Source organism: Dasypus novemcinctus, chromosome 12, assembly GCF_030445035.2.
Source record: "Dasypus novemcinctus isolate mDasNov1 chromosome 12, mDasNov1.1.hap2, whole genome shotgun sequence".
Lineage (NCBI taxonomy): Eukaryota > Metazoa > Chordata > Mammalia > Cingulata > Dasypodidae > Dasypus > Dasypus novemcinctus.
This window is the reverse complement of record NC_080684.1, coordinates 106,525,972-106,547,700: the sequence shown is the minus strand read 5'-3', so window position 1 is coordinate 106,547,700 and position 21,729 is coordinate 106,525,972. Positions and strand designations below refer to the sequence as shown.

General features: G+C 52.8%; 1 protein-coding gene across 5 annotated transcripts; it reads right to left on the bottom strand.

Moving 5' to 3' along the window:
- Positions 1–853: 853 nt before the first annotated feature.
- Positions 854–21,647, bottom strand: RIBC2 (RIB43A domain with coiled-coils 2). Of its 5 annotated transcripts, XR_009188387.1 has the most exons (10): positions 21,335–21,647; positions 20,500–20,581; positions 17,825–18,169; positions 13,939–14,057; positions 11,675–11,902; positions 7,069–7,235; positions 5,745–5,903; positions 5,325–5,657; positions 1,299–1,484; positions 854–1,191 (listed from the first exon to the last, which is right to left on the bottom strand). XR_009188387.1 is itself a non-coding variant. In XM_058308927.1 (7 exons), the coding sequence occupies exons 1-7, from the start codon at positions 21,446–21,448 to the stop codon at positions 5,825–5,827; spliced, it is 1,134 nt and encodes a 377-aa protein (XP_058164910.1). In that variant the 5' UTR covers positions 21,449–21,647; the 3' UTR covers positions 5,702–5,824. The 5 variants fall into 5 exon arrangements, 1 of the variants encoding a protein (XP_058164910.1); XR_009188386.1 differs by having other exon boundaries at positions 1,299–5,657; XR_009188389.1 differs by having other exon boundaries at positions 1,299–5,630.
- Between the last annotated feature and the right edge of the window lie 82 nt (positions 21,648–21,729).

Genomic DNA, 21,729 nt, shown 5'->3' with positions numbered 1-21,729 from the left:
GGAGGGCTCCCCGGTCTCCCGGCTCCCTTCACTGCCAGCAGGCTTCCTTCTGGTCCGCTCTGTCACTAAGGAGGCAGCCACCCTCGCCGGGCCCAGACTGAAGCCGAGGTTGCATGGACTCCACCCTGCTCCCCCGCCGAGGGCCTCTCAGTCCCTCCTGGCTGTTAGTCACTAAAGCTCTTGGCTCTTGCTTTCAGCCTTTACCACCAGGGCAGCCACAGCTACGGGTTCTCGCTACTGTTCATGATTCTGGTTTCGGTTCATCATTCCTTCGTGTGTGTGACTCTTCATGGTTTCCTTTACTCACTTGTGAGCTCAGCAAAGTATATAAAATGCTGGTCATTGATCCTGGATCTAGTTGGATTGTAGTGGACTTTTTAGAATATTTAATCTTCCATACAGACCATCCAGTTGGCAGCAAAAGTCCTTCCCTTCGCTGCCTTCATCTGTGGAAAGTGAGGACAATAATCCTGACTTCTGGGAATTGTTGCAAAGAGCTAAGATGTGTGCAGCGAATGCACTTAGTGTAGCGCTTGGCGAGCAGAGCGTGTATGGATATGATTACAATGCAGAAGGCAAGACATAACTCTAACTGCAAAGCACCATTCACTTCCTTCCTCCAATACACAGCATTAAGAGACGATGGACCAGGAGCCTGGAGGAGGAGGCTCACCCAGTCTGGGAGGTTTATTGAGCCTCTCTGGGTGGGTAGATGGACTGAACACTGAAGTGGGAGCCAGAAGGACACTGTTTACACATGTGGATTAAGTAGAAACTTTGCTATGAATGCTGCAATTTTGATGTGTGCATAACACATAAAGGCAAGAGAAAAACACTCACGGAGGCAATAAGATTCATTTAAAATATTTAAAATTATTGCTCCAAATGTTATCAAACAGTTCCTTATGCTTTCCTCAAAAGAAATGCTCATTTAAAACTCCAGAGCGAGAATGTGGGAAGAGCAGACTATTTCAAAGGGCCGAATTCTGCACAAAATGGTGTGGATTTTTTTTCCATTTAAAAGCACACTTATCTGACTGATGATTTTAGAGGGTACCAGATGATTTAAAAGTTGAATAAACAAAGTCTGAACAGATGAAGAGGCACCGACAAATAAAAAGTGCTTCCAGAGTACTTCTTTGGTCAATCTAGTGTTTAGCACAGTCCAAGCTTCAGACCCCTGAGGAGAGACTAATACAGTAACATAATTTCACCAGGTTTTATTGGAAGTGGGTGGTCCAAAGAAAATAGGCAGAGAAAGACACCAATAACACAGAGAACCAAAACCAGCTGCTTACCTCCCGGGCGGCCGGGTGGCGTGAACTGTTGTCGCGCAGAACGGGCCTTCTCGGTTGAGCCATCTGTGATGTAGGAGCAGAGGCTGGCGACCGGGATCCACCTCTAGGATTCCACCCAAGTTACTGAATATCTGGTTCACCCAACAAATTCGTTTTGTACATGGTCTGCTCGGCGTAACTAATAAGCTGCGAAGCCAGAGATTTTGAGCTATTTATCAAATAGAACAGACTAGGGAGGCCAGTAATGATGTGGATGAGGTAAGGAAGAAACTTTAAATTATTTAGAATAGGGTTAATCCTTTTTTATTTTTCAGGCCCTCCCCTCCCACTTTCTGAACCCAGAATTTGAACACCAGAATAAAGATAAACACGGAGCAAATAACTTTTGAATCCTATTAGTCTTCACTTTTCCATTGTTTTGCTTTAGCTGTGTCTTGAGTAAGCAGCAGATGCCTGGATTTTTAAAAGCTTTTCTTTGGAGAGATAGCTGACGAAGCAAATACGGCAACATACTCATTGCAGATTAATTTTACAATTATTGTAGTCGGGTGATTTTCCGGCATTGAGGGCCACCGGGAATGTGTTGTGCCGCTCGTCGCCGGCAGAGGGCGCGCCGAAACCACGTGCACGCGTCCGAAGTCGTCAAGGGCGGCGGCCCCTTTCCCGGGTGATTTCCTAGGATGCGGGAGCCAGCGGGACAGCCGGCCGCCCCGCGCGGGGCCCACGGGGGCGCGCACACGAGCAGCCCCGCGCTCTGGGTCCTCCTGCTCCGAGCGTGACTGCCCTTCTCCCCTCGGCCAGGGACTGCGCTGCAGCCACGACTTGGCCAGACCCCCCGCTCCCTGGGTGGGCGGGCGACCGCTGCCCCCGACCCGAGAGCCGGGAGAGGACGCCACCTGAGCAGGCCGTCGCCCGCCGGGCACCCGGCGCTCTCCCCAGCGCGCCTGGTTCCGCCGAGAAAGGGACCGACGATCCTAAGGGGATTTTCCTGGGAGCCCCTCCCCATATGGAGCACCCTTGTCACCGCGAGTAGGCAGCTCCTGCTCAGGCCCGGAGAGCCAGGACAGAGGAGCTCCTCCTTTCTCCCAACTTGGTTCGGGGGGAGGGGAGGAGCTTGTTCCAGCGGGCGGAGGTGGGGGTGCCCTCCAGCACAGACCAGGGAGGGGGCCCCTGCTCTCCTGCGGGCCATGGGATCTTTGTGGGGTTTTCCCTGGGCCTTTGGCCCCGGCTTCATAAGGTCACATGACCTGAGCAGAGGTCTCCAGGCACCTGCGGGCTGGAGTTCCCCTGGGGAGGGCACAGGGGCAGCAGTAACGCGGGGGACAGCGGCTGGGGACCACCAGGCCTGGGATGGCTCAGGCCTGGGCCCCCCCGTGAGATGACCGGGAGACTCTCGAAGGATCCTGGTGCATTTCAGTACCAGCAAGGGCTTGGCTGGATGTTTGCAGAGAGCAGGCCTCTGCGGGCGCCTCTGGCATCTGGCCGGGGCGCAGCTCTTTCTAGAGCCAACTGAGATAAGACAGGACGGCTGGCACCTGGGGCCCAAACCTCACCTCCATTCCTGATAAAGGCCCCTAGGAGGGTGGGACCGAGACCTGTGGGCAAAGGGCCACCTGACGCAGCCCCCGGGCTCGGCCCCACCAGCAGGACCGGTCACTCCACCGGGCCGCCCGCGGAGGAGAGCAACGGGGCCGGGGGCCAGGGGCGCCGCAGTGCCTGCAGCCGGGGTCGGGAAGGGGAGCCCCCAGCGCGGGGTGAATGCACAGGTGGGGCTTCAGGAAAGGGGCTCCCTTCCCTGAGCCTCAGTTCCCTCCTGGCAAAACTGGGGTTCTGGTGCAGGACGTTAACCGAGCACGCGCAGCCAGGCCCCACCTGGTGCCTGCCTCCACCCTTGTCCCCACAGCAGCAGAGGGTTCCTGCTGGAATGTAAGCGAGGCCACCTGGTGCTCCTGCCCAGAGCCCTTCACACCAAGAATGAAATCCAGACCTGCTTCCGGGCCTCTGCCCACCCCAAGGAGCCCTGGCCCCACATTTCCCATCGCTTTCTTTCCCTCGCTGCAGAGCCATTGGCTCCTGCTCTTCTCCAAGAGGGCGACGAGCCTTTTCCTGCCTCAGGGCCTTTGCACAGGCGGCTGGCTCAGCAGGAAAGCCCTTCCACCTGGAACTGACAGCGCTCACACACCCACCTCCTTCAGGTCTGGAGCCAGAGGTCATCTCAGAAATGGCATCACACTGAAAGTATCACACACACCTGAGATGCCATTCTCAGCCTCCCCTTACCCTGCCGCATTTTCCTTCAAAGCTGACGTGAATTCTATGTTTCAAAGAACAGGCCTCTCCCCACTGCCTCTGCAGGGTCCTGCCAAGAGCGATAGCCCAGTGGGCAAGGCCCACTCGGCTCAGAACTCCAGCTTTCTGGGTCCTCAGCCAAGGCAGCATCCTACACCTGGCACCAAAGTTCTGGGGCTGTTAGCAGCAGGAGCAATGGTGTCATTTGCAGGAAATAGGTCCATCTGGAGAGTTCCATCCCCCCGCAGGCATGAGCTCGAGTCACAGTGGGGCTTTCCGACCACCTGCCAGCTGCTTAAAGATGGCAGAAATGCGTCCTGGGTGTGCCCCGAGTGGTGAGGTCCCTCATTTCTCTGGCTGGGAAATGAAGAGGAAAAACCCCTGCTCCACAGACTTGTCATGAAGTTAATTTCAATGAGATTATCTCCACAGGACACCTAGTTAGGGCCCAGCACACAGTGGGTGCTGCTCGCCCCTCCCTGGCCTACCTCCACCCATGGGGTACCAAGGAGCCCGGCACCTAATCCACACTTCAACTGCAGCACCGGAAGCAGCATTCCGCCCCCCAGCTTTGGGTTGCATCATTGTTGGGTTGACTGGATTTGAAACACAGCCCCATTTTGATCACGTGTTCAATCACGTAGCCATCCGAGGAGCCCCGTGGGCTGTTGTGAGAGGCTTCTTCAGAGCCTGCTTCTCTTTTGACAGAGGGACCAGAGCCCGCCTCCTCCGCTCTGCTGCTGGTCACCTGTCAGACACACGCACGCCTGACCTGCCCCTTCCCTCCCAACAGTTTAGCAGCTCCCTTTGCCTCCAGGATAAAGTCCCTGGTGCTCAGGGATCTGGCGCTGCCTGAGCCAGCCCGCCCCCACCCCATGTCCTAGCCCCAGGCTCTCCCCATCCCACCCACTGCATCATGGCTCCTCTCTGTCATGGCCTAGGGTCTTTGTTTATGCTGAAAGTCCAGCCCCAATTTACCCCCCTGGGAAAATCCCAGCAACCCTCAGGCTTGGGCCACATGTCAGCCAATGAAGGTTCTGAGCTTGGGAAGAACAAGATTTGTGCTGAGATGGAGGGGAAGGTGAGCTACAGTGCTTGCATTGCGCTGTCCAGCTCTAGCTCAGCTAATTGTAAAGTGCCACTGGGAGCAGCCATTTGTCACTGATCCTGTGCAGATGGCCCCCCAGGAAACCACATGGCGAAGGAACAAGTACCTGAGCCTGGGCGCTTACTGTGGACACAGTCCCTACTCTCAGTGTAGAAGGCCTCCCCTCACTTCCCTTCTAGCAAATTCCAAGTCACTCCTCAAGCTGTGGCAGTCTGTTAGCTGCCCCCCAATACTATATTCTCCCATTTTTACTATACATGCTGGTCACATGGTCAGCCAGCTCAGTTTCCCAGGCTCGACAGCCGCTGAATGTCGTCACGTGACCAAGTTCTGCTCAAAGGATGTGAGCATAAGTGAGATGCCCATTTTCCATGCCCTGTCCCTAAAGCGGAAGAGCTAGGAAGCCTCCCCCTTCCTCCTCCTTTTTCCCTCCCTGCTCTGGCCACAGTGTGGTGGGATGGTGGAAACTGGAGCAGATCCTGGACGCGAGATGGATGCCACCCGTGGGGACAGCGGAGCAGCAAGCTTCCAGGAGCGTGGGCCCCTGCAGCACTGCTTGGAGGCGTTCCCTCTCAGCCTGGACTTACGAGAGCAAGAAATGGAGTTCTGCCTTGTCGGGCCACTGTTACCTCAGGAATCAGCAGAGGGAAGCGGTTGAGAGCCAGACTCCCTGGGTTCGAATCCTAGCTCCACCACTACCTGGCATCTTGAGCAAGGCTGTAACCCAAATATCACAGGAAGCATTTGGGACATGACGATGCCTTCTGCATGGTACCACTTGTAAGAGTTAGCTATGGCAGGGGCTGAACCAGTCTAAGGTATGCTCTGGGCAGCTGAAATATCACTTTCTCTGTACGGTCATCCTTCGTGGGGCCTGTCTGCTTCACGTCTGGATCCACACATGCAGCGCGTCGTAGGTGTCCTAGAGATGGCCCCTGAAATCAAGCGAGCAGAAGCCGAGGCTCCGCGTCGCAATACAAGAGGGTTATTAATAAATGCCCAACCACAGCGGAAAAATATAGTTTAGTTCTGAGCCAAGGAATACATACAGATGCGTTTAAATGTGCCTCTGGGAGGGTGCCACGCTTCACACGTAAACCCTCCCGAGGTGAGCGAGGGGGTCTTCTCCTCATCGACTTCTTGTATTAAATTGTGTGAAATAGTCATCTGTGGGAGCATTTGTGTAGACTTCCTTCATATTTTTTTCCCTGATAAAACAAGGAGAAAAAACAATCAGTAAATGTGTTTACTTTCTAAACAGTCTTTTTGAAAAAGATAAAACAAAGCTAGCAGGTTTTTATAGCGTTAGCATCAGAATACAGGGCACACGTGAGCCCCAGGGAGCTCCGAGGCGGTGGGCGTTTGCTAGTGACCCTACAGTCCAGTTAGGGACCGGCACCCGCAACTCAGAGTGTAGCTCAGAGGACACGCCAAGGGGTGCCTGTGAAGACCCTTGCTCCTTCCCTTTGATTTGTCAGATCATCTTTTACTGCTCCCTTTAGCCTCCGCCTCCCCCTCCCCGCCCCCAGCAGGGATGACCGAGGGGCAGCCGAAGTTCTGATTGGAGGAAATCCAGAGGTCTCTGCTAGGTCAGGTACAGAAGCTTGCTCTTGAGACATACAAGAATGACGGGTGGGATGGATGGTAGATAGGTGGACGGATGATAGATACATAATGGGTGAAGTTGCAGGTTCACCCAGTTATCCACATCTGCCATTTTCCTGCAGTGGGGACTCTGATCTACTCTTTTTTTTTTTTTTTTAAGTTTTTTATTTATTTCTCTCCCCCCCGCCCCCAGTTGTCTGCTCTGTGTCCCTTCCTTGTGCGTTCCTCTGTGACCGCTGCTATCCTTATCTGATCTACTCTTGAGGTCCCCTCAGTAATAGAAAGAGCCTCCAGGCTGGGTCTCCGCATGCCCCGCACACCCTCCCTGCGGCTGGGGGCGGGGGGCGGCGCGCACTGGCCTCTCCAGGCCTCCGCCCCAGGCCGGCCGCGCAGGGAGGACGTTCACGGCAGGGGGCCCCCGCCCCCACGTCCTCCCCGGGTGGAGCAGGTGGTCTCCAAGGACTGCACCTTGGACTCCTTGGCTCTGACACCCGCTTCCGGGTTGGTTTCGGTACCAGGAGGCTGCGCCATGGCCCGCGGGCCTCCGTGAAATCGACCACCAAGGGCGGCCCCGGGCCCTTTGGGTGGAAATGGTGCGGGACCCCGCCATCGCTCAGACCTGCCTTTCCAGCTGCTCCCAGCCCCCCCGCCTCCAGCACCCCGCCCGGCCCCCTCTCGGTCTCTGCCCCGCCCCCCTGCCTGTGCCTCCTGCGCCTCCCGGCCCCTCCCCACTCTTCCCTGGCCCCCAGCCCCCCCCCCAGCACTCACTGCAAATGCTTCTCCTGGGCCAGGCTGAGGTTGCAGCTATCCAGGACCCTGCGGAGGTGGCGCTGCTGCCGCTGCTGCTGCCGCTCTCCCAGCAGGGTGGCACGGGCCGCCTGCACCCTCCGCAGGTCCCAGTCCAGGTCTCGCTGGCGCTCTTCTTCCTGGAGCCTCTGGAAGGGGGAGGGCTGACTCAGCCAAAGAGGCCCAGGAGATGGACTTGGAGTCCAGGCCTCTCCTCTTACAGAGGGGGAAACTGAGGCTCAGAAGGGGAGGAGGCCCCACCCCTGCCACCATTCCAGGCAGCTGAACTGCTGCTCCCACCTGTGAGGCGCTGGCTGGAAGGACAGCCAGGGTGCAACCCTGGGGTACCCACCCCTCCCGTGCCAGGCCAAGCCTGGGATCCCCAAGTCCCTTAGCAGTCAGCCGCCAGCACCCGGACAGCGCTTCCTCCCACCGATGAGCAGGGTCAGCCGGCCACCAGGAGGGCACGGGCTGGGAAGAGGCCCCAAGCCGGGGAGCGCAGGGCAGGCTGGCCTGGCTTGACACTTGCGAGGCCCGTGGCTTCGCTCCCCTGAGCCTCAGTTTCCTTACCTGTAAGACGAGGCTACTCGCCGCTGCTCTGAGGCATCACGAGATGCTGGCATCCAAAACACAGCATGAGCACAGCAACGCCTCCAACAAAAGTGCTCCCGAGGGCCTAAGGACATAGACTCCAGAGGCAAGCCACATGGCCACTTATGCCCACACCCCCTGGGTGGGCTCGGCCCGGGACATGTGAAAAGCTATTCCCCCAGGAGAATGTGGTAATATTATCTGTATTATATAGATTAATGCCCTTGTCATGATTCTTTTATCTGACCCTATAATTTTCAAAGGGCCTGTTAGGTAGATTTCTCAGACACTTAGAGCCTTGGGATGGTTCTTTTGCTGGTGGAGCCCCGACAGCCCGGGACACACGGCCAGCTCCTCCTCTCCACTTCCCGGGGCTGCCCTGGACAACTGGCAAGACAATGACCGTGGACCAGCCCCGGCCCAAAAGACAGGAGTATCTTCAACTGTAGGCAAAACGGGTCCACTCCCCTGCCCCATGTATCTACGTCTCCTCTCAGCCTGACGGAGAACGAACATTGCCCAAGTCCCACAAGACCGAGAAATGAACAAAAACCGGGGGGGAGTGTAACCGCCGACTAAAGCAGATTGGTATCGTAGTCGTTGCCCTGTGGTGGGTAACGTGTAACATTGACATAAACAATAAATTAAAAAACTGACGGCATGTCATGCAGGCACTCGCACCCCCGACTGAGGGGGAAGCAGACAACCACGCTATTCTTTGCACGGTCTCAGCTTTCCAGTTGTCTCCGTGCATGGAAAAGGAGGCAGGGTGGAAGGACTCAAAGGGCAGAGGGGGCGGGTATGTGTATTTCAGAGTGGTGAGATTAGTGTGCTTTTTGTTCCCTTCTCTGTACTTTTCTGTCTTGTTAATTTTCTACAGAGAATACTACTTAGATACCCAAAAAAACGGAGCTTTTGGGGCCGAATGACCAGGCTTCCATGCCAGGCTGTCCTGGGACTGAGGTGCCAGTGGGTCAGGGCAGAGCAGGGCCTAGCCAGGGCCACACTACCCCTGTCTCCTGACTCCAACATCAGTGGCTGTTCCACCGGGGGCCCCTTTCTGAGTTGGGGGCCCCTGAGGGCCTCCAGCACTGACCACCCCCCCTCAGTCTACTCTCCACACAGCCACACCTTGGAGACAACCTGCTCCTCTTTCCCTCACCCTCTTGCCACCTAGGAAGCTCACACCCTACCTAGCTGTCCTCTCCCCACCCATGGGCAGGCCCAGAACCTAAAAAGTTTGTGAACCTCTCCAAAGCTCTCTCCTGCCGTCACTCCCAGTGGATTCACCCTCCACAGAGCCGAGCCTCTCCTTTCCCCGGTTCTCAGCTCTTCCTCCCCCTCTCCAAGGGTCGGAAGGGCCCCGACCCTTTGGCCACTCACTCTCCTGGGCATGTCCTACTGGTGGTTCTGGAGCTTGAGCAGGAGGCGGGGTCCCTGGAGGGTGCTCCCCCACAGAGCCTGTGGCTCGGCTGCATTTCCCGTAGGTTCCCGGTGACGGCGATGCTGCTGCAGCCACTCAGGGACCCCTGCCCCAGACTTGCCGACATCGGGGAAGCCACCCTCCCAGTCCCAATGACATCAAGCGTCCCGGTCGCCATTGTTCTCACCTGCCCCTTTAGCTCTCTCCCTAACACCCGACTCCCACCCCTTCCCACCGTGACCGACGAGCCACTGACCTTGTGTCCCTTCCATCCTCGTTTCCCTCCTTCCTCAGTGTCCCCTTGGCAGACACCCCCAGCACCCCAGAGTGCCCGGCGTGGTCCTTCCTGCCAGGCAAACCCCAGCCTAATGGAGTGGACTCCCCACATAGAGCTGGGTGTGGCCGAGAAGGACATCTGACCATGCTCCCTGGTGCCCCTTCAAATTCCTGACCCAGCCTCCCGTCCCCTAGACGCGCCACCTGCCGCCTGCCACTCTTCCTGATGACCGCTGAGCACCTTGTTCTCTGACCTCCCATCTCCAGCTCCACGCCCCTCACCCTTATTCACCAGAGGAGCAGCGCCTCAGGCTGCCCCCTCGACGCCCTCCCTGCGCCCAGGCTCACGCTGCCTCCCATCCACCCTCCCCAGGGCAGCGGATGGGGGGCCTGAGCTCTGACCCGCGGCGAGCCCCACTTCTGCTCCCCAGTCTCCAGACTGGACGGGTGCGTGGCTGTGCGGGTGTTTGCCTCTGGCACCCAATTTCTCCTCTGTCCTGCATCACACCATCGGATGACAAAAGAGAACGCTCTGGTTTCCGTAATAATACTTTTTAAAAACCACTCTGCCTTGACCTCACGTCCACACAAGCTGCCACCCCATTTTTCTGCACACCTTTAAAGCAAAAGGCCTTGAAGGTTTTGGGGCATTTGCTGTCCCAGTGCTTCCTTTCCCCCTCGAGCCCATTCACCGGGCTCCTGCGCCACCCGAGAAGCCTTTCAACGCAGCTCCTGACAAGGCCCCAGCGCGCCATGCCGCTGCACCCGGCCGTCTCCAGCTCTGCTCTCTGTGAGTGGAGGGGTGGGGCGGGCCTCGGTCCTCACATCCTTTCTCCCTCCCCACTTCCTCCCTGTGGGAGCTCATCCAGGTCCCCGGGTTCAAATGCTCCGTGGGGTCACTATTCCCTCGTTTGCGTCTCTAGCCCAGACATCTTTCTGAACCCCAGACTATAATGCCAACCGGAGGTTGCGGCAGGAAATGCTGCTTGTCCCCCAGCAGCATTCCTCAGTAAAAGAACCCCCAGCACGTGGTTGCCTGGAATAGACACTACGATTCCCAGCCTTCTTTATAGTTAAGGGTAGCTATGTGAGGATTTTCCAGGGGAGTACAAGTGGAAATGTCTTATGAGACTGCCTGGAAGAAGCCTTTCTCCTTCTAGCTAGCTGGAATCTGCATGTGATGGCTGGAGCTCAAGCAGTCACCTTGTACTCAGAGCTTGGAGAGAGGTACTCCAAGGACCATGGAGCTGCCATTCCAGCCTTGCCTGTTTTCCTTAGGGTTTTATCTACATGCAAAAGTTCTACCTTGTTTAAGCTACTCTTACTTGGGATTTTCTGCCCCATACAGGCAGAAAAATCTTACCAGTTATATATGTCTAACGTATGCTGCATACTTCACATATCTAAAACCGCACTTGTGATTTCCACTCCCCCTTCCAACCTGTTCTTCCCGTCGTCTCCCCGCCTCTGTAAATGCCATCTCCATCCTGGCTGGTCAGGCTCAAAGGCCTGGCGTCATCCTCCACTTCCTGCTCTCACGTGCTACACCCGATCCTTTAAGCAACCTGTTGGCTCAACCTTCAAGACAGACCCGGAATCCAGCCCCTCCCCAGCAGCCCCTGCCAGCTCCCCGGCCTCTCACCTCGACCCCCGCCACAGTCTCCCCAGTGAGCTCCCTTCTTCCCCTTCGCCCCAACAGTCTACTCTCAACACGTGGCCAAGAAGGCTCCTTTTACATGGAAAGTCAGATCACGTCATTGCTCTGCTCACAATCCCCCAAAGCTCCCCGCTGCAGCCACAGGATTTAAAAAAAGAAGCAAAGTTGCCCCCAGGGGCTGCTGGGACCTCCACCCTCCACCTCACAGACCTCGGCTCCTGCCCTCGGCCCTCACTCTGTTCCAGGCAGCCAGGCCTCCTCGCTTTCTCTGAATAGGTCAAGCTCAGTCCTGCCCCGAGGCCTTGGCTCTAGCTGTCCAGCCTGCCTGGTCACTCCCTCCCCAACTTGGGGTCTTTGCTCAAATGTCACTTGTCACGAGGCCCCCCACCAGCCTCCTCACACACGCTTGACCCGCTTCACCCAGCTTTACTCTCCTCCTTAGCACGTGTCACCCCTGCTGTAGCATCACCCCCTTAGGCGAGTAGCTGGCTCTTGCCCTCTCCCCCCACCGGTACACAAACTCCTCGAGGGCAGCTTCCAGGACGGAGCATAAGGCAGGTGTAAGTAGATGGGGGGGGGCAGTCGGTAGCCCCAGAGGCTGAGACTGGGGGCTCTGTTAGGAGGGGCTGGGGGGGAGGCACCAGCTTCTCCTGGATCTGCTGCTTCTGAGTGATGCGGATCTGGCCCAGCTGCTCCTGGCTCATGCCCTTCCAGCGGTCGGGGACCACGCGGTGGGGCCCAAAGGAGCTGGCCGCCTGCTGCGGGTTCTCGGAAAGCAGGTCCCCGTGCAGGAGGCTGGAGATCTCGGCCAGGTTGTCCTCTTGTTCTTGGCTTTTCTCGCGCCTTTTCCTCTCTGCTGACTCCAATGCCTGAGCGGGGGAAACATGAAGGAAGATGCTCCAAGTCCCCGCGGGGGGTTTCGAGGCCCAGGCCGGCCCTCGAGGGAAGATGCTCTAAAGGGCAGTCCTGTGGCTGGGGAAGAGGCGGGGGCTTGTCAAGCATGGATGTGGGGGGCCGTGGGCCCCTCGCTGCCTGGGTGAGGATAGGGTGGCCCGGGCTGCACACGAGAACCACGACCGCTCGTTTGTGAGTCTAACAGCTCAGCTCTTGGTTTGCCCAGCTTTGCCAAAGCAGGGAGCTGCTTTCCAAGGTTAGGCTGCCCCCCCACAGGCTTGTCTCCTGCCCCACGAGAGGGCTCTGTGTCCCTCCTGGGGGGCCTGGCCATTCTTAGACATCTGGGCTGCAAAGAACTCCTGACAGGGTGGTTCACAACAGTCACAACTTCTAAGAGGTTGAAAACACATCGTCACCCCGGCGCTCCTGATGGACAAATAAACCCCCAGTCAAATCCCTGCTCAGGACTGGCGGTGAGTGAAGGCAATGTCCTGGCATTCTCTCTCATCTTGGTTCAGCCTCTTTGGGACTTCTGATTGCATACCCCCATCAGTAGAGCCTTTTTTTTAAAAAAAACAACAACACATTCATTCATTCTTTCATTCATTTATTTATTTATCTTCCCCATCCCCCCTCGCTGGTTTTTTTTGCTGTCTGTGTCCATTCATTGTGTGATCTTTTGTATCTATTTTTCTTTTTGTCTTCTCTTCTCCTCTTTCTCCCCTAGGATTCACCAGGATTTGATCCTGGGGAACTCTGATGCTGAAAGAGGTTCCCTGTCAATTGTGCCACCTCAGTTACTAGTCTCTGCTACACTTGCCCTTGATTCTCCCCTTTGTCTCTCTTTTGTTGTGTCATCATCTTGCTGCATGATTCACTTGTGCGAGCACTGGCTCACCATGCAGGCACTCGGCTTGCTGTGCGGACACTCGGCTCACCACACGGGCACTGGCTCGCCACGTGGGCACTCATGCAGGCACTCGGCTCGCCACGCAGGCACCCACATGCTGTGCAGGCACTGGCTTACTACGTGGGCACTCATGCGGGCACTCAGCTCACCACGCGGGCACTTGGCTCTCCGTGCGGGCACTGGCTCACAACACAGACACTCACATGGGCACTCAGCTCACCACATGGGCTCTCGCGTGGGCACTTGGCTCACCACATGGGCCCATGTCTTGTCATGTGGGCACCCACATGGGCACTCAGCTCGCCGTGCAGGCACTCAGCTTAACGCGTGTGTACTTTGGTTTCCTACACGGACACTGGCTTGCCATACAGGCAGGCTTTCTCTTCTTTTTCACCAGGAGGCCCCAGGGATTGAACCCAGGTCCTCCCATATGGCAGGTGGAAGCTCTATCACTTGAGCCACATCTGCTTCCCAGTAGAGCATATTAAAGCTTGTTTCTCCAATATAATATATTTAGTTCACAATAAAGTACAATGAACCATAATATAACATGTTTTATAAAACACACACAGAAACGAGGGAATTTAAAATGACGGGTTAAACAGAAACATGACGCCGAGAGCTAATGTTTTTCAATGAATCACCACCTTGCACACCCTCCGCTGGAGACCAGGGTTCTAGTCGGCCAGTTCATCTGATAAGCCAGCCCAGGCCAAGTTCCCACCCCACTGGGGAAACAGAAATGCAGTTTTCAAAAGCAGCGAGCTGGAGGGGAGGGGAGTGCTTGTCAGGAAGCTGCGCAGAGCTTGAGAAGGAGCTTCCCTGAGGCGTTCAAACTCTGGGCTAATGAGCACCATCGTGGCTTACATTACTGAGAGCCTAGTGTGTGCCTGTCCCAAGTCAGAGCAGTGTGGGTGTTGCCAGGGTTCCCTCCCGCTCATCTTCAAAACCAGCACTGTTCAGGCCAGCAAGAGGCAGGGGCCTGGGCAGGGTTTGGGTGCCAGGGCCACGACGGGCAGAGCTCCACACAAACAATGGGGGCGTCCAAGCAGCCCCGGAAGCTGCGGGCCGCCCTCCCCTGCGCTCGCGGAGCCCAAGTACCTGCTTCTTGTTGAACTCTTTCACGGAGACGCAAACTGCCTTCCTGGTGGCGCTCTCCAGGTTCTGCAGGTGCCTGGCGGTCTCGTCAAACTGCAGCCTGGTCTTGGTGTAGAGGTCCTCTGGAAGGGAGCGAGACGATGGGCCGCGCGGTCCACCCAGCACCCTCCTGGGGGTCCTGCCCAGACGGCGGGACCTCGCTTCTCATGCCCTAAGCCACATGAATGGGCCTGATGATGGCGAGTCGTTCTGCTCTGGATTAGTAATGTCTGCTGTGGCCTGGGACAGGGGCGCGGAGGCTGCTGCCTGCCCTGCTCTATCAGGGAGCAGCTACACCCCTCCAGCGGGCAGGACAAGTGGTTACACAGTTTGTGCAAGGGATGGGGGGAGCCCAGGGCCTCAGGAAGGGATGGCTAGGTGGAAGGACTTTGCCAGGTCAAGGAGGAGGAGGAGAAGGGTCGAAGAGGAGGGTCCAAAGAGCAAAATGTCAAGATTCCCAATCAGACAGAGCTGGCTTGGACGTCAGCGCTCACACGTCCTAGCTCTGTGTCTGGAACGACTGTTTGACCGCTCAGAGCCTTCCAGACCCCAGCTGGAGGCAGGACCACACGCTCACGGTGTTGTTACACGGAAAAAGGTCATCGGCCAGAAGGTTCTCCACCTGGCATTTGTGCACTGAAAGTCTCCACTTTGTCTCCAAAAACAACGCCCAAACTCCTTAGCCTAGAGTTTCTCGCCTCAGTTCACCTTCAGCCTCAACTCTTGTCCTTCAATTGTTCATTTAATAACAAATATGAAGAGTCTAGCATGGCTGAATTGTATATCTGAAAGTGGTTAAAATGGGAAGTTTTACGTTGTACATATGTTACAACAAAAACTTTTTAAAAATTTCAAGGGTCTAACATGGACCACACACCACCTCACCAGGAATACTGTATAGAGTGGTGGAAAAAAAAGGTCATTTTCCCTACCTTCCTGGAACTTACTGTTCAGGAGATGAGTCAGACAAGAAACAAATAAACCTTAAAATCTATTGTTACAAATTGTGATCGTGGGAAAGGAAAAGAGGACGCTAAGAAAGAAAACATTAGGACTACCTGATTTGGGTGGTTGGGGGATGGGAAGAGATAGCTTCTCTCAGAGGAAATGACATTTATGCTGAAGCCAGAAGGACCAGAGAAGGTGGGCAGAGAGCAGGTGCAAAGGTTCGGAAGTGGGAAAGGAGTTGGCAGGATGCAAAATGGAGAGAAAGCCAAAATAGCTGGAACCTGGTGAATGGGACGAGGGGCACACGTTGATATGGAGGGCTGGGCACAGGATTTTACATTTTATTTTATGGGCAGTGGGAAGCCAGTGGAGGGTTTTAAATCCAGGTGGCAGGGGTGGGGTGACAGAGCTAAAGTTACTGTTTTAAGAGTATCACTCTGATTGCTATGTTGGGAATGGACGGCAGGAATGTAAGAAAGGAAGTGGACAATTAGAAAGCTATTGGCCGTGGCCTGTCCAACTGAGGAAAGGAAAGAGCTTGCATTTGAGTGGCGGCAACAGAGATGGGGGGGACATGGACCATTCAAAATAGAAAGGATAAGACTTGAGGGTGGACTGGAGACAAAGGATGAAGGAGCAAGGGGATTCAGGGATGACTCTCAGGGTTCTGGCTTGACTAAGGAAGGAGGTGCCATTCCCTGAGGGGAGAAGGAGGGAGGGAGGAACAGATTTGGAGGAGGAATTCAAGGTTAGTTTTCAATATGCTGTGATATATCTGGTGGGATGTCAAGGAGGCAATTTGAGAATCAGTCTAATTTGGAGCACCTGGGAGATAGATGAGATTAAAAGCCTACGAATGGATGATTTCCATAATTATCAATCTATGTGCCAGGAAGGAGGGATAAAGCAGCGAATGACACAGACAAAACATCCTACCTTCACTGCTTACAACGTGGTAGTGGGGAGAGGGCCTACAAATACATCACCTATACACTATGCCAGTGATAACTGCCACCGAGAAAAACAAAGCCAGGAAAGGGATGGTGTGCGGCCATAAACCAGAGGAGACCCCCTGCCAGGCCCCATAAGTGCATCTTTACAGCACACACGAGCACTCCTAAGCACGAGAGCTGTCTGTACCAGAACCAGCCCGCTACACAGCAGTAGCTTCCAAGAGCCGTGCTTCTCATCCTGCAAATCCCGACCTGGCTCTGTACCCTCCTGTTCTTGCCCATATAACCCCTGCGACCCACTGGCAGCTCCGAGCGCTACTCTGCGTGTCCTGCAGCCACCCAGGACCCATTCCCTGGTCTGTAAATTCCCTAATAAACTGTTACTATTTTGCTATATGGAGTGACCCGCTTCATCTGTCGGTCTTAAGTGCCTGTCTAACCTATTCCGTAGGTTCACGGCCAGACAGATGGGGACTGTGGGGTGAGGGGAGGACACAGGATTGCAATTTTAAATAGGGTGGTAGGGGAGGCCTCACCCATAAAGCGACATTTTAATAAAGGCCTGAAGGGGAAGGGGAAATGCAGGCAGCTGTCTGGGGAAAGACGTTTTCAGGCAGAGAAACAGCAGGAGTGAGCCTGGCACATGGCTAGGAACAACGAGGAAGTTCCAGGTGGCAAGAACAGAGTAGTGGAAGGGCAGAGCAGTGGAGCTAAGGTCAGACTGTGAAGATCTTGTAGGTCATTACAGTGAATTTGGCTTTGACTCTGGGTGAAATGGGAAGCAATTGGAGAGTTCTGAGCAAAGGATTTGCCATAACTTTTAACAGGATCATTCCGACTGCTGGGCTGACAAGAGACTGAGGGGATAAGGGCAGGAGCAGGGAGACCAGGTAGAGAGATGCCGGCAGTTCTGCAGAGTGGTAATGGCGGAAGTGGTGAGAAGCTGGGTAAAATCTGATGATTTGCTGATGGCCTGGATGTGGCACTGGAGATAAAACAAGGGAGTTGAGATGGTCTGGGAGGTGGCAGATTAGGCTTTAGAGGAAGATAAAGCGTGTGTTTCTGGCCTTGTATTTACCTTGGCATGTTCACTAGGCATGTAAGAGCAGTCAGATGTCCAGGGGCAGCTGGGCTTTTTGAGCCTGGATTCTGGGAAAAGTCCAAGCCACAGATATAAATTTGGCAAGTAAGGGCTTACAGGTGATATTTAAAGTCATGACACTAAGTGAAAAAACCAAAGGATAAGTTTTGTGCCAGAGGTGAGGCCCAGAAGGCACTGATGTTCAGCATCAACTGGCTGCGGGGAAGATGAGCAGAACTCAGCGAAGGAGTCTGGGCAGGAAGAGAACCAGGAGAGGGTGGTATCCTGGAGGAAGCTTGATCAGTGTGTCAAGATGAAGACTGAAACCTTTGGGTGACATGCGGTCACGCTGATCTTGAGCAGAACAGTTTCACTGGGGAGGTGAGGAGGACAGAAGTCTGGCAGGAGTAGGTTTAGACAGCGTAGGAGATGATGTGGGGAGGGGTCCCTCTCAGAGAGTAGAGTAGAAGGCCCAACACCCAGCTCTGCACTTGTAACATTTAGAGGTCAGGCCCTACGCTCTGTGCTCCCACAATACCCTGCGGGGACTTGTACCACGTACCCTGGACACTAGGCTGGGCCCGGACACTTGGTCCATTCCATCTTTCCCAGGAGCCTGGGGCATACCATGTGGGCAGCCCCAGCTCCAAGTTGCCTTTGAGTCCCAGCACCCAAGTGAGCCCCGACACAAAGCCCACCCTCAGAAAGCATTTCCCAGATGACTGACGGTGACTGGAGTTTAATTCCTGGAGTGCAGGCTTCTGACTTCTCCTCTTTCTCTACATAGTCAATGTAGGACCTCAAAAGATCTTGGCTTTGATTTGTTGAGGAAAGTATTGGGGCTGGTTTGTCTTTTTTGTGTCATTACCTGCAAATTTGTGGTCAGCTTGGGCATTCTTCTGTTCTCTTTGCTGTTGGAAGGACCATTCTCTGTTTTGTTCCTCTTGGAATTTCTTCCTCTCATGGAAGTTTAAATCCTCTCCCATGAATTTCTGCATTCCTGATATTGTATTCCGAATATCATTATCTGACTGCCGGGCTGGAAGATCTTTCTTAAGGGCTAAAGGGTCAGACAGATCAAATTCACGGCGAGTTTCTGGCATCTGAAAGTTCTGCTGGAAGTTGTTGATAGCCCTACAGAGATTTTTCTTCTCTCTCCTTTCACGGTTTTCTAATATGCACATGATTTTGTCATTTTGCCTCATTTCAGCAGCTGGAATAGACACAGCATATCCATAAGCTTAAGATTCAGGAGAGAAAATTAATTTGAATCCACTTTAAAATTAATTTTTAATGATTATAAAAGTATATGACTCTCAAGAAAAGCAAGACAACGATGAAAAGATCAGTATACTGAATATATAAAGAGCACCTACAAATCAATTACAAAAAGCAAACAAACAAAAATTGGACAAAGGATCGTGTGATGGTTAAGTTCACGTGTCAACATGGCTAGGTGATATTGTCCAGTTATTTGGTTAAGCAAGCACTGGCTTGATTGTTACTGTGCGGGTTACTGTGCAGGTACTTAGTGGATTTAAATCCCCAGCCACTTGATTGCATCTATGGCTGATTTCACCTACAATCAAAAATCAATGAGAGAAGTCTCATCCAATCAGCTGAAGGCCTTAAAGGGAGATGAGATTATGTCAGTGGTCAGAAGGAAGAAATTTTGTCTCTATTTCAGTCAGCAAACTTCTCCAGGATAATACATCAAAACCTTCATCAGAGTTCCCAGGTTGCAACCTGCCCTGTGGAATTCAGACTTGCTGATCCCCGCAGTCACATGAGCCAATTCTATAATAAATCTCATAATTTTAATTATATATATACACACACATATATATATCCTGTTGGTTCTGTTTCTCTGGAAAACCCCAACTAATACAGATAGGATGAGGCAAATCAGTAAAGAAGAAACCTGAATGACCAATAAACTTATGAAAAGATGATCAGCTCTACAAGATGGGAAGAATCCAATGAAATGGCAAAATATTTAAAGTGCTAATAGCAATAAATATTAGGAAAAATGTGGGGAAACACAATCTCTCATCCACTGCTTGTGGGGATACTTGTAAGTTTGGGAAGCAATTTGGCAATATCCCCAAAACTGAAAACAACATATTATAGCTCAATTCCATTTCCAGATATCTCCCACACTGATACTAGGGAATGTAGGCGGGGAATGGATAAAGAAACTGTGGTTAAGTCATATGATAAGATGCCACAAAACAATGAAAATGAATATATAGATTACTGATTAATTTTAAAAATATGTTGAGTGAAAAAAACATGTTGCAAATAGGTTACAACATACCATTTATGTAAAATTTAAAAGTACAAAATAATTCTATTGTTATTAAGGATATATATATATAAATAGCACAAACATATGTGGGAATGATTCCTACCTTGGAGGAGAGAGGAAAAAGAAAATGATGAGATGCCTAGGGATTTAGTTGGATATATAAAAACATCTAATTCTCAAAAAAATTTCTTAAACTATCTGAAGCCAATTTGGCAAAATGTTGCCATCTTGTCTGGTAGTGAGGAGGTATGTGTCACTTTTTATTTCGTAAATTTTAATTTTCTTATAACTAAAACTAAAGAGGGTAAAAGCATTCAGAAATGCATAAAATCATAAAGAAGAAAATAAACTTCACTCATAATTTCATCACCCCTGTTAACATTTTGGTATCTTTCCTTCCAGTCTTTTTTTATGCATATTTTTTAACCTAACTGACAACATGCAGTATACACAATTTTGTGTCCTGCTCTTTTTACATTGCAAAAATCCTTAGGGTCTAAGAAAATAAGTTGAAATTGTTGACCATGATGGGGGAAATTAATTATAGTTGAAATCTAAGAGTTGGAATGTTGTTAAGTGGATCATATCCATCTCTAAGTCAGCTCAGGAGTGTGAGCTCAGGACTGTGTGTGTCCATTCTCAATGCTGGACATTGTACAGTTGTTCTCCATGGAAGGTCTTGAGCTTTTTGGCAGAGAATGTGTGTGTGTGTGTGTGTATGTGTGTTTTAAGAAAACAGAGAACAATGTGAACTATAATCCATGCTTAGTGGCAATGCTCCAAAATGTGTTTATCAATTGCAATGAATGTACCACACTGATGAAAGATGTTACTAATGTGGGAAAATGTGGGAGGTGTGGGGAGCAGGGCATATGGGAATCCCTGATATAGTCTCTGTAACATTTACATAATCAAAGCGTCTTTTAAAAAATAAAAAAAAAGTGGGAACAAAAGGAAAATATTCATGCAATTTCAAAAAAAGAAAGAAAGAAAACAGAGGAAAATGTAATTGTTCCTTAAAATGTATTTCCCACAATCTACATTGGAATTCATATAGCTGTTTTTTCTTTTAAGAGGGGAAGAATCAGCTCATTAAGTGAGGACAAGAAATTGTGAGATTTTAAGAGGAGGAGGAATGAAGTTTTTACACATGTGAAGAAACAAGAATGATGTTGGAAAGGTACTTAAAGGTACACAGCCGTGAACTGCTGGCTAGGCATGCAGGAAATGCTCACCAAAGGTTTCATGTCTAGCTTTTTCAGTTGCTTCTTTAATCTTCTGGTCATGAACCTGAACATCCCAGGCTTCTGTGTCTCCCTGGGAATGGAAATCAAGGGGAGAGGGATTAGAGCGAGATAATTGTATTCAGTTGATAACCATCCTCCTTATCTTTTCAGCCTTGCCTCACTGCAAATGAGCTCTCTTAGGTCCATACCAGGGTATTTCATGTCTGAGTGCCTTGGTTTTAGCTGGTTCTTCAGTCTGTACTCTTAACCTCCCCAGATCTTCCTTCCTCGGAGCACTGCTTAGACACCACCTCCTCCTGGAAGCCTTCTCTGACTTCCCCTTCAGCCCCATCTGTGCTCCCGTGCTCCCTCATGCTACTCATTCCACTGCATTTTAATATGCCTCTTTTCCTGCCTGCCTCCATTGGGAGCTCTGCTGGAAGAGTGGCTGGGTGGGCTGGAAGGTACCCCCGGCAAAAGAAAATCTGACTTTGAGAGAGAATTGCATATTCCCGGTTTCACCACGAACTCCAGGCAAATCCCTCCCCCGCTCCGGGACTCAATTTGCCCATCTGGCAAAATGAGAAGGTTGTATTTTTTGGTCTGTTAAGCTCTCTACCATCCTCTGCAAACTGAATACATCGAAATATTCCCACCCCCACCCCCCGCCCGCACCCTCCTCCCATCCCCCGGGAGAGCCTGTTGCTGCTTGCAGCTCTGCCTGGATCAAAAGTTTCATTCCAGGACTTCGTCTCCTTTTCCCTCCTGCCGCGCCTTGCTCGCCCCCTTCTGCCCCCTCCTCATTCCCTCCTGGCCCTCTTTCCCCTTCTGCCCGTGGCCTCACCCCAATGATCCTGTCCCTGGCATTGAATATCCGTGTTTGCCTGCACAGCTCCGCCTGTCTCCTCTTGGAGAGGCCAACGTCCTGCGCCAGGTCCTTGGGCAGCGCTACCTTCATGGTTCTGGGACTCACAAAGAAATCCTAAGGAGTTTTAGGACATTCAAGATACAAAGAAAAGAGGACAAAAATAAAAGCAGTTGTAGTCCAGACAGGCTGGCCCCCTCGGCGGTTGTGCGGGCGGGAGACGGGTCTGCGCCTGAGGCTTGCACCCCAGCCCTCCGTGGCGCGGCCACGCTTGCGGAGACCCTGGTTTCCTGAGAACCGTCAACAACCCCTGTTGCTAAGCAACGAGGCTGCGCTCGCCGCGTTCTCGCCCTCGCGCTGCCGCGCGCGAACCC

What these genes read in the sequence shown, in the direction of transcription:
- RIBC2 (XM_058308927.1), bottom strand. Translation starts at nt 21,448, where the DNA reads ATGAAGGTAGCGCTGCCCAAGGACCTGGCGCAGGACGTTGGCCTCTCC. An exon ending in AGCTAGACATGAAACCTTTG is followed by an intron (nt 18,170 to 20,499) that starts GTGAGCATTTCC and finishes TGTCTATTCCAG; the next exon opens with CTGCTGAAATGAGGCAAAAT. An exon ending in AGCTGACCACAAATTTGCAG is followed by an intron (nt 14,058 to 17,824) that starts GTAATGACACAA and finishes GCTCCCTTCCAG; the next exon opens with AGGACCTCTACACCAAGACC.